This window comes from Octopus bimaculoides, chromosome 1 (genome assembly GCF_001194135.2).
Source record: "Octopus bimaculoides isolate UCB-OBI-ISO-001 chromosome 1, ASM119413v2, whole genome shotgun sequence".
Classification (NCBI taxonomy): Eukaryota; Metazoa; Mollusca; class Cephalopoda; order Octopoda; family Octopodidae; genus Octopus; species Octopus bimaculoides.
This window is the reverse complement of record NC_068981.1, coordinates 3,060,679-3,078,917: the sequence shown is the minus strand read 5'-3', so window position 1 is coordinate 3,078,917 and position 18,239 is coordinate 3,060,679. Positions and strand designations below refer to the sequence as shown.

Genomic DNA, 18,239 nt, shown 5'->3' with positions numbered 1-18,239 from the left:
GTGGCTCATGTGCGGGTGACACATGAAATCTTTCGAGCGGGATCGTTGCCAGTGCCCCTGGACTGGCTCATGTGCAGGCGACACATGATATCTTTCGTGCGAGATCGTTGCCAGTGCCCATGGACTGGCTCTTGTGCGAGTGACACATGAGGTTTTTCGAGCGAGATCGTTGCCGGTGCCCCTGGACTGGCTCTTGTGCGGGTGGCACATAAAAGACACCATTTCGAGCGTGGCCGTTTTCGTGCGGGTGACACGTAAAAACACCCACTACACTCTCTGAGTGGTTGGCGTTAGGAAGGGCATCCAGCTGTAGAAACTCTGCCAAATTAGATTGGAGCCTGGTGTTGCCATCCGGTTTCACCAGTCCTCAGTCAAATCGTCCAACCCATGCTAGCATGGAAAGTGGACGTTAAACGATGATGATGATGATGATGATGATTCTTGTTTATAAAAATTACCTGAATTTACTCTTCATCCCTACCATCTTTTTCATTTTGAAGGCCTTCTGAAAAAAGCTCTAGAAAAAGCCTCTTCAAAGAACACTTGTGCCAAAATCAAACTTGGTAGTCACGTTGCCAGAGCCACCTGTCTACCTTGTGATCTATATCAACAAGCCATCAATACTTTAAGCCAACTCAGATTAGACATACTTGGAGGTAAGTCAAATGTTTCACCTGACACATTTTTTCTTTACCTTTATTGTATTTTTTTGTTTTCTTTCTAAATCTTCAATTCTTACTCTAGTTTCTTCATTCTTTGTTCTTTTATTTTTTTCCTTCATATTTAACTTTTTTCTTTTCATTTCTTTCTCATATAACCAGTTCCTTCATGACTTTCCAATTTCTTTCAGTATTGTGTAAAAAAACCTTTTTTCAGTATTGATTGACATTTATTAAAGGAGTTGGAAAAGAGAAATTATCTAAAGTACTTTATTTATTGATGTGGTTTTGAAGTGAACATCTTAACCATTTGGCCACACTTAACTCTCTCTCTCTTTCTCTCTCTTTCTCTCTCTCTTTCTCTCTCTTTCTCTCTCTCTTTCTCTCTCTCTCTCTCACACACACACACACACACACATACACACATTTAATGTGGTCATGGTCAGTCAGAAAGTTCTCGTTGCTGGTCAGAAATTTACCATGGCCAGTCAGAAAGTTACCAATTATGCTCTTAGCAATATAAGCGACTCCCCAGACCAGCTGGCTGGAGGCACATAACCTTTTTACTAATGGAGGCAAGAATATAGTCTTAGTTAGCCAGTTTTGTGAGAAAAACTCTGAAATGAAATTCTTCAAAGTGGACTTATGAACAACTGACCTGATTGGCCCATTACAAACCCGTAACTATTGTTCACTGGTTGTGATATAAGATAAACAAAGATGTTTGCTTCACAAACATAATATCCCAGGTTCAATCCCCTTGTGTAGATTTTGGGGCAAATAAAGAAAGAAATAATATATCTAAGTTAATAATATTTAAGGTGGTGAATTGGCTGAGTCATTAGAGCATTGGATGGAATGTTTTGATGTAGTTATTCTAACTGTTTGAGTTCTGGGTTCAAATTTCACTGAGGTCATCTTTACGTCCCATACTTTCAGAGTAGATAAAACCGTACTTATCTTGAGTAGTGGATTGGCAGAATTGTTTGAGGGTTGGTCAAGATGCTCTGCAGCATCTGTAGGACTCTTTGTTTTATGATAGCAGTGCTTGTAATGGTACTGGGACACTAGTGCCAAGTAGTAGTGGCTCTGAAACAACCACTTTTCCTTTCGATAGTTATTGCTGGAATGGAGAGGAGTCAACTGACATGCTCGGACACCTGCTAGTCTTCCTCAAAAAATTTTGCTCAAACTTGCACATAGATATACAGATGCATGGTCAGCCTTGTCCAACAGAGGGAGCCACCTCCTGTTTAATATTTATTTGCTTCATTGTTGACGTTCATAAACCATTGTTTATCATCAAATGTTGTTTACCATTTATTATTTATTTATTTTTGTCTTTCATCTTTCAGGTCTTAGTTACAACAAAGTTCTCCTTCCAATATTGTGGAAATTTCTTTGTGACTTAGGCCCAAACTGTGGCCTTAAAGTGTTTCTAGAATTGTTCCCTCAGAGTCCCAACACCACCTTACATCCTGTGTTTAGCCTTCTTTCCTTGTTTTCTGAGTCAGCTGGACACTTGATCACGTAAGTATCTCACGTACACAAGGTTTATTTTGTTCAAATTCTGCTGAGGTCAGCTTTACCTTTCATCCTTTTGGGGTCGATAAAATAAGTACCAATTGAGTACTATAATCAACTATTTCCTTGCTCCCCCCCCCCGCAAATTTCAGGCCTTGTGCCTTTTGTAGAAAAGTAAAAAGGATTATTATTATTATTATTATTATTATTTTTATTATGGTGGTGAGCTGGCAGAATTGTTAGCATGCTAGGCAAGATGCTTAAATGGCATTCTATCCGTGTTTATGTTCCGAGTTCAAATCCCACTGGGATTGACTTTACCTGACATCCTTTTGGGGGTCAATCAAATAAGTATTAGATGGACACTGTGGTCAATTTTAATCTACTTACCCCCTCCCCCCAGAACTGCTAGCCTTGTGCCAGAATTTGAAATTATCATTATTATTATCATTAAGGAGGTGCATTGGCAGAATTGTTGGACAAAATGCTTAGCTGCATTTTGTTCATCTTTGCATTCCAAGTTCAAATCCCACCAAGACCAACTTTGCTATTTATCCTTTCAGGGTTGATAAAATAAGTGCCAGTCAATGTAATCTGCTTGCCCCTTCCCTTCAAAATTGCTGGCCCAAACTCTGTAAAGTGGTTGGCATTGGGAAGGGTGTCCCACCTTAGAAACCCTGCCAAAACAGACAAATGGAACTCCTGTGAAACTGTCCAGCCGTTGCCAGCATAGAAAAAAGACGTTAGAAGATGGTGATGATGATAATGATGATGATGATGAAAGCAGTAACTTGGCAGAATCATTAACAGAATTTCTTCTGACTCGTTATGTTTTGAGTTCAAATCTTGCTGAGGTTGACTTGGCCTTTCATCCTTTTGGGGTCAGTTACATCAAATAAATTTGATGTAATTGACTTGTCCCCCTCCCCTCAAAACTGCTTTGAAACCATTATTATTTTTATTATTATTATTATTATTATTGAAGGTGGTGAGCTGGCAGAATCGTTAGCGTGCCGGGCAAAATGCTTAGTGGTATTTCATCTGCTGTTACATTCTGAGTTCAGATTCCGCTGAGGTCGACTTTGCCTTTCATCCTTTTGGAGTCGATAAATTAAGTACCAGTGAAACATTGGGGTTGATGTAATTTATTAGTCTCCTCCCCACAAATCTGAGGCCTTGTGCCTCCAGTAGAAAGGATTATTATTTTTATTATTATTATTATTATTATTATTATTGTTGTTGTTTTTATCATCATTTCTTCTCATTTCTTTCTTTTCCCTATTCTCCAGCACCCTTGATGACATTGAGATGTATGAACAGCAGCGCATGTTTTCTCTTGATGACTATATCAAAATGAGTGACTTCCTCAATCATTTTGTCTTCAAAGTCATTTGGAATTCGTTAATAGGTACAGTACCAACGTTTGCATTATTAACACTTAATAATCTTTTCTTCTGTTTTCCTTCAATTCATAATTAATTGGTGCTTTGTGATGGCTGCAATTTGCTCATACTACTACCACCACCACTACTACTACTACTACTACTGTTTTTTTTTTTTCCACTTTTTCCTAATCACAGACTTTCAAGTGACTGGCTCTTGTAATGTCTTTAGTGCTGCTCGTAGTCTGCTAATGATTCTTTATGAAAGAGATAGTCGTCGGTCATTCACTCCCAAGGACCATTGGCTAATTCGGTAAGTTTAATATTTCACTGTTCTTATCTCACATTTCTTGGTTTCATTGGTTTCACTTATTGACCGACAAATCAGACACTAAATTACTATAATTCACAAAGTCCTTTCTACTGTAGGCACAAGGTTTCTTCTGGTGCTGATGTCACATGAAAAACCCCCATGCTGGTTCCTGCCACATAAAAAGGAGTGGCAGTGGTGCTGGTGCCATGTAAAAAGCACCCAGTACACACTGTAAAAGGGTTGACATTAGGAAGGGCATCCAGCTGTACAAATAATGCCAAAGAGATAAATGTAGCTTGGTGCAGCCCTCCAGCTTGCCAACTCCTATCAAACTGTCCAACCCATGCCAGCATGGAAAACATATGTTAAATGATGATGAAGACAATGGGGCTAGTCAAATACCTCAAACCCAGTGCTTAACTGGTACTTATTTTTTTGAACCCAAAAGGTGAAAGGCTAAGTCCACCTATGTGGAATTTGAACTCAGGACATAATGAGTAGGGAGAAATATCGCAAAGCATTTTGTCCTGCACAGTAATGTTTCTGCCAGCTCACCAACCTAATAATAATAATAATAATAATAATAATAATAATAATAATCCTTTCCTCTATAGGCACAAGGTTGGAATTGTTGCTCAAATAGTACTTATTTGATTGACCTTGAAAGGATGAAAGGCAAACTTGACTTTGGCAGAATTTGAGCTCAGAATGTACCGAGTCAGAAGAAATACCACAAAGCATTTTTCCAAAGCTCTAACAATTCTGCTAGCTTGCCGCCTTTCCACAATCCACATAATACAGTCTACAGATGCATGAGTTGTTTGTTTATCGTTCAATGAGAGGACAACAGTAACTTTCAAAAATGCACATGCCCTAACCACTATTTAGCATAACTAACCAAGACAATATTAAAACTGTTCATTCTTGTGATGGCAGTCAACCTTCTAGCTGACTGCCATCACAGGAGAAAAAAAACTAAGGAAACTGTATTTCCTTTGGTTTAACTGTTTGCTAATACTGTCAGTTGGTCACAACTCCTGAAAGAAGTGTCACAGAATTTTGGTGATAGGAGGGAGGGGTGGGGAGTGGTTTGAACATACAATGTACAGAGTCAGAGAAGATGCCACAAGGAATCTGTTTGGATATTCTTATATTTCCTCAATCCACTGCTCTGGATTTTTACCTTTTTTTTTTATCAGCTCTGAAAGAATGAAAGGCAAAGTTGAGTGCAGGGGTATTTGAACTCAGAGCATAAAGAGTCTGAACAAATACTGTGAGACATTCTAACCAGCACTGTAACCAGTCTGCCAATTTGTCACCTCTGCAAATTCCCATGACGGTTACATTTGGAGTGAAGTTTATTATTGGGGGTTCATGTTTTTTCTTTTTGTCTTGCAACATGCTTGGTGATCCTGTCAATGACGGTGCCAGGTTAAAAACACCAATGCTGCTGCCATGTAAGAAGCACTGGTGTTGGTGCTGTGTAAAAAGCACTCAATACAGTCTATGAAGTGGTTAGTGTTAGAGAGGTTATCTAGCTGTAGAAACCGTGCCAAAACCAACAATGCTGCCTGGTATGGCTCCCAGCCTTGCCAGCTCCTGTCAAACCATCCAACCCATGCCAGCAAGGAAGGTGGACGTTAAATGAGGATGATGAGTTCTTAGTTTGGACAGGCAGAGGCACAGACAGGTGGTTTAGAGGCTTGCTTCCAGACCAGGTGGTTTTGAGCTTAGTCCCATTGCATGACACTGGGCAAATGTCTTCTACTAATTAGCCCTAGTTGGAAAAATTCTTTGTGAATGGATTTTATAGACAGAAGCTGAAAGAAGTCCATCGCGCGCACGTGTGTGTGTGTGTGTTTACATTTGCACTTTTGTTTAAAGAAGTTGCTCAGCTGCAAACGATAATGTTGTCATTTTCCTTGTCAACAAATCTTTTGCTGTCTTTGCACCTTTGAAGATGTGTAAAATAAGAAAGATTCATTACTTGAAAAACAAATGAGGGTTAGCTTCAGGGAGAGCGTCCAGCTGTAGTATACCACCTTGAGAAGTGGTGCCCAGCCTTTATCGACATGGAAAAATAGCAGATGTAAGAACAAGGTGGGTGAGATTGGTTAGAAAGAGTTATGTTTAACAGAGGAAATAAGAACAATATTAGAAAGAGGGACATTCAGTTTTTTAAGAATATGGGTTGGATGTGTTGATGACGACATGAAGACAGTTGTGATAATTATGATGCTGATGATGTTTTTTTTTTCATTTTTGTAGAGATGTGAAACCATCGACTATAATTTCTGAACTGGAAGCTGGCAGAAAAAATGCTCAATTTATTATGCAAAAGATTCCACACATTATACCATTTAGTGAGGTAACTATTTTATTGTTTGTCCTTGTTGTACCATTTAGTGAGGTCATTGTTATATTGACTTCATGGTTACGAATCCTTCTGAATGTGAAAAATCAAAAATAAAGCAAGTGGCCCAGTGGTTAAGTTATTGTGCTTATAGTTGCTAGATCATGGGTTCGATTCTTAAACTGGGTAGCACTTTGTATTCTTGAGCAAAACATTTCGTTTTATGTTGCTCCAGTCCACTCAGCTGTAAAAAAGGTGAACCTGTGATGGAATAACTTTCTGATTAGGGGTGGGGTGTTGTCCTGCTCACTTTGCCAGCAGGGTGGCATCGTTTGAAGGCTAAAAATCAATGCAAAGTACATTGTAACTAGTGATGTATGACAACATCGAATAATTTGGGTGATACTGTAATGTAAATTAAAACATGGATTGACATATGCTACAAGAATTGTCTTGAGAGAAAAAAGTCCTCCTTACAGACAATACAGAAAAAAGTCCTCCTTGCAGACAAAACTATTAATTAATTCCAGCTTGACAAAGCTTTGCACATAACAGCAAGGGTATTATTTGCTGTTCTAATATAACAAGATTTTAGTGGTTATGGGCAACGACTCAGTATCTGAAGTTGACAATGCGCAACCACGCTGAAATGCACATGTTCCATGGTCTGATGACATCATTCTTACCCTAGAGAATTTTTTTCTCTTGAGACAATTCCTGCAGTATATATCTTTCCATGTTTGAGCATACAATGACATATTAAATATGATTGTATTCGTATCTCTTAGTTTTACTGCTATTATATAGATTTCTTACTGAACCACAATGCACGAGATCTTGAAGATCAAGGTTGTAAAATTGTACAATATTCATGATTTTTCTCAATATTTTTTCTAACCTATTCATCATCATTTAACACTGACGGGGGGGGTGCTGAAAAGTTCCTGGCTTTGGGTAAAAAAATATATAGGAGGATCAGTTAATTATGATTTTATTGAACATATTCCCCTCTCAGATTCACTCACTTATTGCAGTGATCCCTCAGTTTTTCTAAGCCCTGTGAAAGAACCTGGGAGGTTGGGCCTCCAGCCAAGTCTTTCATGAAAGCCTTAAAGCCAGGAAGTTTTCATCACCTCCTCATATGTTCCATTCTGGTAGGGGTTGGATGGTTTGGCAGGACCTGATAGATACAAGGACTGCATCGTGCTCCACTATCTACTTTGTGTGGTTTCTAGATTGTTTTTCTTTCCTAATACTAACTACTTTACAGCTAGGTGGTTTTTTGTGGCATCAGCACAACCAAAGTCACCATGCTGCTTGCAGGACTAAGCTCCCTTTTGACTGAAACCTTCAAAGATGAAAGAGGAGAAGGTTTCCATATCAACATACTGTTGAATATAGATTAGCTGGTCCTGAGGAGTAGGTAAAGGCCTCTAAAAAAGGTACCAGATCTGTCAGACAGATGTGACACTTTGTAATTTTCTAATAAAAACCAGGCTTTGCACAGTCGAAGATTACTTCCATCTTACAGCATTTGCCATTCTTGTAACACTTTTATAATTAATGTGTGAAATATTACTGATAAGTTCTTCTAGTGGTTAGGTGTTTGGCTCATGATCATAATGTCATGGGTTCAGTTTCTGGACCAGACAGTATGTTGTATTCTTGAGCAAGTTACTTCATTTCACGATACTTCAGTCTACTAAACTGAAAATGAGCACCAGCTGAGTGTTGGTACATCTCTCTCTCTCTCTCCCTCCAGCTGTCATATCCTGGTGCACTGATTGATCAAAGGTAGGACGGTTGAGAGGGCATCTGTGTCAGCTCACAACCACATAGACACCTAAAACAATTATTGAAAGCATGCTGCATGACACCAAGCCATATTTGCTTGTGGGTAAGAACTGGCTTATCTTTTATCTTTTTTTTTTTTGCTTGTTTCAGTCATTAGACTGAAGTCATGCTGGGGCACCTCCTTGAAGAACATCAGTCAAACGAATAGAACTCAGTTCTTATTTTTAAGCCTAGTTCTTATTCTATCTGTCTCTTAGGTTGAACTGCTAAGTTACAGGGACATAAACACAGCAACACCTATATGTCCATTGGTGGTGTGGGGTCATACAAAGACCCCCACCTATATATAAACAACAGGCTTCTTTCTGTTTCTGTCTACCAAATCCACTCACAAGGCTTTGGTTGGTCTGATGCTATAGTAGAAGACGCTTGTCCAAGGTGGCACACAGTGGGACTGATCCTGGAACAATTTAGTTGGGAAGCAAACCTCTTACCATACACCCATACCTGCACTTATGAGAATCTTGACTTGCTTTTCTTTCTTCGTTCTTATTTTCTTCTCCTCATTGCTTTGTTATTTGTCTTCTTGTTTTTCTTCCCCTTCCTTTTCTTTTCCTCACATCTTTTATTTTTAAAGAAGTTATTATCAAATTTATTCTCTTATTGCAGCGAGTAGTTTTGTTCCGAAAATATGTTATGAAGGAGAAAGATTTCCTTGGACTTACCGAATCTGTGTGTACATCTCCACAGTCCACACTAATAACAATTCATCGGTCTCGTATAGTCGAAGTGAGTCTAATTTTATATAATTCCATTGCCTCAAATTTCTGGATTTCTTTAACTTTTAATTTATTTTAATTTATTTTTGTTTTCCCATGTAAACCTTTGTCGCTGTAGAAGAAATGAATATTACAATATTCACCTCAGGTTATGTCATGCTGATGATTACAAATAAGGATGAAATGGTACTATACATTACTATCTATGGTTAGAAATTTTAAGATTTTTGTAATGAATAAAAAGAAAAAATATATATATATACACAAGTGCAGGAACAAAATTTGCTTTGGGGAGCAAACCCAGGCCCAACCTGGGCTGTTCAATGCATTTTCATCACCCCCAACCTTCCACAATTTTTGGGAGTGCACTTGCTCCCCCAGAACCCTGTTCCTGAGCCTGATTTAATATGTATGTTCTGTACATCTTCATTGCTCTTCAATTTAAAATTCAAACTTCTAATCAGGTCACAATTGATTGAAAAGTGATTGTCTCCTTCACAGTAATTGGTTGTCAAGGGAGACCATGTATTTGAATATTACAATATTTATATCATTATTTGCATTATCTCATCATATTACTTATTCTTTATCTTTTGTATTACTCTTCCGGTTTAATAGGATGGCTACAGACAGTTAGCACAATTACCTGCTCGCAACCTCAAAGGTGTTATCAGAGTAAAATTTGTAAATGAACAGGTGAGGTGTTGATATGTTTTTGTCTTTTTACTCCTTAAATTACTTCTCTCTCTCCCTACTTCCTTCCTCCATCTCTCTCCCTCTCTGTCTCTCTGTCTGCTTCTCTCTTTCTCTCTATCTGTCTCTCTCTCTCTTTCTCTTTGCCTCTCAAATTGTTGTAGTGGAGGTGTCAGTAGAAGCAGCAGCCACTGACAGACAATAGCATAACTTTATGAATCCCTTGTGGTGGGTACTTTAGAACCTCAAAAAGGCTACAAGGAGCTACCCTTCTTCTTCTGAATAGTCATGTAGTATATTGTGGCACCGTGGGCAGGTATCTTTTAATTTAGCCCCAGGTCAACCAAAACCGTATGAGTGGATTTGGTTAACAGAAACTGAAAGAAATCTGTTGTGTGTGTGTGTCTCGTTGTCTTGACATCATGTGATAGTTGTAAATGAATGTCATTCACTTCCAATATTCTGGCCATGGGGAAATATTATCTCATTTGGGAACAGGTGAGGGTTTGCAACTGGAAGGGCATCAAGTCATAGGAAATTAGCCCCAGTAATCTCTGTCCAACCCATGCAAGCATGAACAAGTAGATGTTATATATGATGTTGATTATATACATGTTCTACAGCAAGGCACCTATGTATGTCCCCTCTATACTTGAAATCTCTGAACTGGCATAAAGCCACACCTCAATACTACTCCCTCCTCTCAGGTGAGGGAATTCTGTCTTGGAATGTATTTGATGCCCCTGTTGGTGCCACATAAAAGAACACTGGTGATGGACTGGGTGCTTTTAAGTGGCACTTGCACTGACAGGGTCACGAAGTACTTGCAAGACAAAAAAAAAATAAATATGTATTATATAAATGAAAGGAACATGACATCCCATCCACACAATAAACCTGTGCCTGCTGGGATACACAGTGTGGTCAACTTCATTAGGCAGAGGTATTTGTGTATGTGAAATAGTTGACCTGAGGGTTACACCCTGTTCTCCCAACTACTACTGTGTTGCAAATTTATCCCAGTCAGAGCTGATCTGTAGCTACACACCAGAAACGACAACAAGATGCAGAAATTCAAAAGAGCATCAAATTCCATTGGCTTCATCAATGTAGGAGGTTTTGCAAAAGACAAGACCACTGGTCTTTTATCTTGGACTTTTTAATAATTTCAAAGAATTTATATTTTTAGGTTTTAGATAATAAGAGATTTAGTTAGTCAACAAGACATCATTTATATATCTATAAAGCAAATACATTTACAATTTAAGCAACTGGTTCTATTATATTTTAATATTTTTCTTTGTTTCATTCTGTCAGGGTTTAGATGAGGCAGGAATTGATCAAGATGGCGTATTTAAAGAATTTTTAGAGGAAACTATTTCAAGGGTATTTGATCCATCTTTGAGTCTATTCAAGGTAAGAAATTATTCTTCAAAATATAAATAAACATGACAAATTCCTAATTTTAAACTGGTTTAATATTACATTATTTACATTATTTGCATTTGACGGATATTTGTCCTCATCTTGTTTGTTGTTAATATTAGTTAATCCATCAGGATGACCCTCGAGCATTGCTTTCTTTGGTATCCTATCAGCCATTATGGCCAGGATAAATGACTTCACTCAAAATGTTTTTTTTAACCCCTCAGCATTCAGATTATTCTGTCAAATGTAATTCTTGTTTATTCAAATCATTTTGAATTGATCACGCAGGATCATGTAGCTTCAAGACTTTTAGGGTGTGATTGTTTATTTTTAGAATAACATTGTAGGGTTGGTGTGAGAAGCCAGATCTGGCCAGCTTGAACATAAAACATGGTAAAATATTTCGGCCAGTTTGAATGTTAAAGGGTTAAATATCTTTAATAGCATTTGTCGTGTTCACTCTTAACTTGACAAATGCTGAGTTTGGTTGCCAAAATGCAATTTGAACATTGATTTTTTTTTATAAATCTTTTCAAATTAAGAATGAATAAAAAAGTGCACCATTGTATGACTATGGAATTGTATTGTACGATATTGTGTGTGCATATATAGGTGTACATACATGTATATAATGTGCATGTGCTGCATATATATTGTATATGTACCTGTGCATCAAAGTTAATGTAACTTGGAGTAAATGATGAAACAACTGTAACCATATGGAATATTAATCTTCTTTTGCCTCTCACATCTGATTTTTTTTTGTTTGTATATATTTATATTACAACTCAATTTTCATTGACAGTGACAACAAAATACCTTCAAAATCTAAATACTACTTGGTCAGTATCTGAAGCTATTAATGGTTCATTTAACCAACCAATTTGAGATGACGCTGTACCAGTTTTGTTTTACAAGAAAGATAAAAGCGAATTTCTGCAGTTGTATTTGTTCTTTGGTTGTAGCAATTCCTGGTGGAAATAGCAGCTCTTTGGTTATGAATATTTTCAAGACAAGCCTTTAACGAAAGTTCATGTTTAAAATTTTCTTTGCAGGCAACTAGTGAACAAAAGCTGTATCCTTCATCAACATCCTACATTCAAGAAGATCACTTAGCACTTTTTGATTTTCTGGGACGGATGTTAGGAAAAGCTGTCTATGAGGTAAATTTTCTCAGAATATATATCCTGGAGTGTTATCCATCATGACATGGGTAACTTTAAATATCATTAGATAAAGCAGCAAAAATGATATACATATTCATTCTTCATATGTTCCAGCAGATTCCAACATGAATTTGCTCGTCATTCTTGTCTACATAGAACAACTTATCTCTTTATTTCTCCTTTGTATAACTCCTCTCTTAAATATTCCGTATTTTTCATGTGAAGACAAGACTATACATGGAAAAACACACACACATACACAATGAGCTTCTTTTCAGTTTCCCTCTGCCAAATCCACTTACAAGACATTGGCCAGCCTGTGGCTATTGTAGAAAAAAGATGCCCAAGGTGCAATACAGTGGAACTGAACCCAAGAGTTTATGGTTAGGAAGAAAGAGCTTCTTAACTCAGCTACAGCTTGGCCTGTGTGCATTTATGATTTTACATTGCATCAGTTTTCCAATTAATGAGATAAATAAACAAACTTATTAATTTCACAATCCATCTGTTTTTTATTGGCCTCTGGATTCAGTTTGATTCTTAATTGTAAGAGATGTTCTAAAATTTCGATTTTATATAATTTTAACATTGTCCAATTGAGGAGCATAAAGCCAATATTGGATTCAAGACAAATTGGGAATATAGATTGATGCTATAATGATAGGGTAGAAATTATTAAATTTTCATCAATATAGTGTAGGAAACCACCAGACTGAAACATCAGTAGATTGTTGATACCGGTGCCCCAGCATGGCCACAGCCGTTAGGCCTGAAACATCTGAAGGAATACAAAAAGCTATTCTGTGAAATATTTGAAATGAAAATTTGTTTAGAAGAATTTCTGATCTGGTTTTGTTTGTTGACAGGGTATTGTTGTTGATGTGCCGTTTGCTCCATTCTTCCTGACACAAATTCTTGGCCATCAGCAGAGTTCAACCTACAGTTCCCTTGATGAATTACCATCTTTAGACCCAGAGCTTGCCAAAAGTCTTTCATACCTCAAGGTTTGTATATACTTTACATTTATTCAATAAACCCTGTAAATATTTCCCATCATTTTAACAAACTCATTTTGATACAATTCAATCTAACATAGTTGAAGTTTGTTTTAATTATAATTCTATATTTTCATGTTTCTTCACCATCATCATTTTTGTCGCCACCGCTACCATCATTATCATCATCAATTACTTTTAACTCTGTGGTTTTAAAATCAATCGTTTACAAAATATAATGCCTGGTGTGAAAGCATGTTTTTGCTGTCCAGTTTCTATTTTTGATTTAAACAATCTTCAAGATTTTTTCAAATAAATAAAATCTGAAATTAGAATAAGTCCAAAGACTAGTAATTTCTACTTATCAGATATAATATTTAAGAGAAAAAGACCCATTGCTACAGAGAAATTCACTATTTGAAACATTGATTTCATACATTGGTACAAGGTCACAGATTTTTTATGTGAAGCCATAAGTCCTTTGAATCATTCCCAAGGGGGTGACCAGAAAAGGACTATAACTTGACCATAGTTGATATTGGTGGAATTCAAAATAAGGTCTTACTGATGTAGCCAAGTATCTCCTTCATAGTAAGAGGGCTACCTCTGTCCCTCTATCATACTCTAATCTCTTGTTTCCACTCCATCTCTCATTTGTAAGGTCCTTGTCTTGTGAGCCCATGGGTGCTGGAGCCATGTAAAAAGCATCTGTACTGGTTCTACGTATAAAGTACCGATGCTGGTGCCATATGTAAGGCACTGGTACTGGTGACACATAAAAGGCCCCCCAGTACACTCTGGGAAGTGGTTGGCATTAGGAAGGGCATTCAGCTGTAGAAACCTTACCAGAGCAGACAATTGGAGTTCGGTGTAGCTCTCTGGCTTGCCAGCTCCTGTCAAACTGTCCAGCCCATACCCGTGTGGAAAATGGACGTTGAATGATGATGATGATGTTAAATGGATGGAAGTAGACATGGAAGACATTTAGTTTCAACTTCTACCATTTCTGCTGACCCATTTCTTGGAAAATGGAGGTGATGATCCCAGAGTATGTAGTACCACTAACCAAGTCATTCAGTTACTGCTATTAAATTATCCATGTCATTTTTAATGATGTTAATATTCTTGACAAGTCTCTAATCAGTTCTGATCAAACAGACTTTTATTGAAGACGTCACAACCATGGCCCTCTTGCTTCTTGCCCAAGACAATATGCGTTCTTTTTTCTAGTGCATTTTTTTCTTAAGATGTTATGTTGTGATTTGATGGAAATTTGGCTACTATTTTTATGCAGGTTGAGTGGTTACACACTTGCATCCTTGGTTCATAAAATATCTCTTGCTGTTCTTTCACAATCTCCATCAATGTTGACGATATTATTATTTCTTTTTATCTCAGGTTTTGTTGTAACTCCTGGAGTCTTGCATGCATAGTGGGCTTGCTACCCACAGCCTACCAGTACCATGCTATCTATTCTTTTCAACTGTCTAATACTTTCCTGATTATTCTGGCTGTGCCAAGGAGGAAAACCTTTTGTAACTGGGCACTCTATTCTGATTTCTTTTATATTCCCTTGATGCCTTCTGATACTGTCCCCAAGGAACCAGCAATAATTGGCACTATCTTCACCTTCTTCATTTTCCACTATTGTTATCCTCCTCCTCCTCCTCCTCCTCCTTATTATTATTATTATTATTATTTAACAACAACAGCAACATAGTGAGATGGCAGAAATGTCAGTGCATCAGACAAAATGCCTAGTGGCATTTCTTCCAGCTTTTTACATTCTGAGTTTAAATATCATTGAGGTCTGCTCTGTCTTTCATCTTCTTGAGCTGACAGAATAAAACACCTGTGAAGTATTGGAGTCAATCTTGGTGACTTGCTCTCCTGTTCTCAAAATTCCTGGCCTTGTGCCTAAACTAGAAAGACTTATCTTCATCCATGTGGCCCCGAGTTGGCAGACTCATCAGTGCCTCAGACATTTCTTCCAGCTCTTTACGTTCATCATCATTGTCATTTAACATCTGTCTTCCATGCTGGCATGGGTTGGATGCTTTCATAGGAGCTGACAAGCCAGAGGACTGTGCCAAACTCCACTGTTTGTTTTGGAATGGTTTTTACAGTTAGATGCCCTTTACAGAGTGGACTGGGTGGTTTTTACTTGGTGCCAACGATCTCTGTTTTGGCATGGTTTTCATGGCTGGATGCATTTCCTAACACCAACCACTTTACAGAGTGGACTGAGTGCTTTTTATGTGGCACCAGCACCGTCAAGGTGGAACCAACGAACTGAGTCCAGATACCATTAAGATCAACTTTGCCTTTTGTTGTTTCGGGGTAGGTGCAAACAACTAACTTCCTCCCACTTAAATTGCTAGGCTTGTGCCAAAAATCTATAATAATAAATGGCAAGTTTGTGTGTTTGTGAATTTGTTACTTTAACTCCTCCGCGATTATCCAACGGACCTTGATGCAACTTGACACGTGTGTGGGGTTTATGCCCATGTAGTTACTTACACACTTGGAATTTTTAAAAAATCGATTTTTAATCAGCATCGATTTTTCAAATATTGTAAAATTTTGGCATTTTTCACACTAGCCACCATGACATCAATTTGACAAAAAATACTGAAATTTGACGAAAAATGTTTCATGGGTATAAGCAGACAGCTTATTAATGGTAATCTAATTAGCATTTGTTAATTCTGCATTTCGATGAGAATTGTTTTGATTTGCTAAATTCGTTGTTTTAATTCCCCAGCGTTTCAGGTTATGATTAGGTAAGGCCATTTTATTTCTCAAGCAAAATTTAGACATTTTGTGTACTAGCCATTATGACATAAATTTGACGAAATCTGCCCCAAAGCGTAAAATTCGCCATTTTACGCATATGCACAAAAATGACGATAACACGGGTTCACTACCAGACTCTGCTCATGTTTTTGTCAAATTGATGATCCATTAATATAGATTTTAAATTTTAGAAAAATGTCGAAATTTGACACAAAATGTTTCATGGCTATAAACAGACATCTTATTAACTGTAATTTTTTACCGGGTACCTCAGCTAGTATTTCAAATAAGTGTCATCACCCATTTCCCCACCACATCCACCACCTCTTAGAACTTTTATGAAAGTCAGTAAATGTGAACCTATCTATCATCTGTTCTAATGTTGTGCTTCTCTTTCAGCATTATGAGGGTGATGTCAGTGAATTAGATCTAACATTTTCCTGTGATGAAGATTGCATGGGTCGGCTTGAGACACATGAACTTGTACCCGGAGGAAAAGTTATTGGAGTTACAGATGAAAACAAGTAATTGGTCTTTCATTATTATTTATTCATCTATTCATCTCTTGAATATTATTTGAATTGTAGACTGGAACTATGTCAGACATCATACTGAATATCACCTGCCTCAGGTGTTCATGTTAACCCCTTCCTTTCCGTATTCCTTTTGAAATACACTTTGTTTAAATTAATTTTGTAAATAACAAAGAATTTAGCAAAAACATTTTGTCAATATTAAGCTGGTGATTGGAACATAAATTAACATGCCAGTGTTGCATGTCTGGCTCATTTAAGAGTACCCCTGATGTGTCAAGCTATATGATATGCTTGAGAAGACCTGTTGAGTGAAGTCAAACCAAAATCGTAGCTGTGGCCAGTGCCCCCTGACTGGCTCCTATTCCAGTGGCATGTAAAATTCTTCATCTGAACGTGATCGATGCCAGGACTGCCTGACTGGCTCCTGCGCCAGTGGCACGTAAAAAAACACCATCTGATTGGCTCCTATTCCAGTAGCACATAAAAAGCACTATCTGAACGTGGTCATTGCCAGGACTGCCTGACTGGCCCCCATGCCAGAGGCATGTAAAAAGCAACCACTACACTCTCAGAGTGGTTGGCGTTAGGAAGGGCATCCAGCCGTAGAAACATTGCCAGATCAGATTGGAGCCTGGTGCAGCCTCCTGGCTCTCCAGACTTCAGTCAAACTGTCCAACCCATGCCAGCATGGAAAACGGACGTTAAACGATGATGATGATGATCACTTTAAAACATTGTTTGTACCAGATGTTTTACTCTTTTACTTTTTATTAATATGCTAATTCTTTTTTAATTAATATTTAATTAAGTTCTTACTTCATGCAATTGATTATTTTCCAGGATCCGTTATGTCCATTTGATGGCTCATTTTCGAATGTACTGCCAGATAAAGGAGCAAACTGCTGCCTTCATCCGTGGGTTTCGATCAGTGGTTAACCATGAATGGCTCAATATGTTCTCAGCTCCTGAACTACAGAAGCTTATTTCTGGTGACAATAGAGATATCGACATAGAAGACTTAAGGTAAGATATATTCTTCATCATCATCATCATCATCATCATTTAACATCTGTTTTCCATGCTAGCATGGATTGGACTGTGTGACAGGAGTTGACAAGCTGGGGAGCTGCACCCTGGGTCCAGTTGTCTGTTTTGGCATGGTTTCTATGCCCTTTCTAACACTAATCACTTTAGTGCCCATGCTTTGTACATGGCACCAGCACAAATGCTTTTTATATGGCACTAGCACAGGTGCCTTTTCATGTGGCACCATCATGGGTGCTCTGTGTGTATCACCAGAAGGGTGTCACATGTCATTAAGTTATTCAATTGTTGTTTTAACTTTTGGATATGTTTGTTTATATTAAGTCTGTAGCGTTAAATAGCGTCTGACATTTTATTGAAAATTGAGTTTAGTTATAACTACTACAAACTATTTGTGTGTATGTGTGGTATTTAAACACAGGCTGGTTACAGTGTAATATAGTTGTTTCATATTAAGACTGTACCTGCAATCACATAGTTGGGAAGCGTGTTTCTAAGTCGCACCTACACAGCCGGTGTGTGGTTGTCTGCTGCTCATTGCAATACGATTTGGATTGCCTCCCTTGATCCTATTTGACTCCCATCTGGTTTTCGAGTGACATTTCGTTGATTTAATACAATCTTTGTATGTTTATTATATATGTGTAGCAGCTGCTTCATCTCGTTATGTTTTTATGTCATAAGTAATGCACAAGGACATTTGTAATTCCTCCCAGAATGCTGGTGAAAGTTGATGTACTTCATGTTCGGTGTCAATGTCTCTTGACTGATGTATGT

General features: G+C 37.8%; 1 protein-coding gene across 2 annotated transcripts in view; it reads left to right on the top strand.

Moving 5' to 3' along the window:
• LOC106880100 (ubiquitin-protein ligase E3B) overlaps positions 1-18,239 on the top strand; it is a 54,085-nt gene that overhangs the window by 31,274 nt on the left and 4,572 nt on the right. For both annotated transcript variants that reach the window (XM_052975268.1, XM_014929916.2), the window contains 12 exons: positions 501-656; positions 2,015-2,189; positions 3,473-3,591; positions 3,764-3,878; positions 6,147-6,246; positions 8,695-8,814; positions 9,423-9,500; positions 10,815-10,913; positions 11,981-12,088; positions 12,958-13,095; positions 16,282-16,406; positions 17,259-17,441. In XM_052975268.1, the coding sequence (XP_052831228.1) occupies positions 501-656; positions 2,015-2,189; positions 3,473-3,591; positions 3,764-3,878; positions 6,147-6,246; positions 8,695-8,814; positions 9,423-9,500; positions 10,815-10,913; positions 11,981-12,088; positions 12,958-13,095; positions 16,282-16,406; positions 17,259-17,441 (1,516 nt within the window). The remainder of the gene's footprint in view (positions 1-500; positions 657-2,014; positions 2,190-3,472; positions 3,592-3,763; positions 3,879-6,146; positions 6,247-8,694; positions 8,815-9,422; positions 9,501-10,814; positions 10,914-11,980; positions 12,089-12,957; positions 13,096-16,281; positions 16,407-17,258; positions 17,442-18,239) is intronic.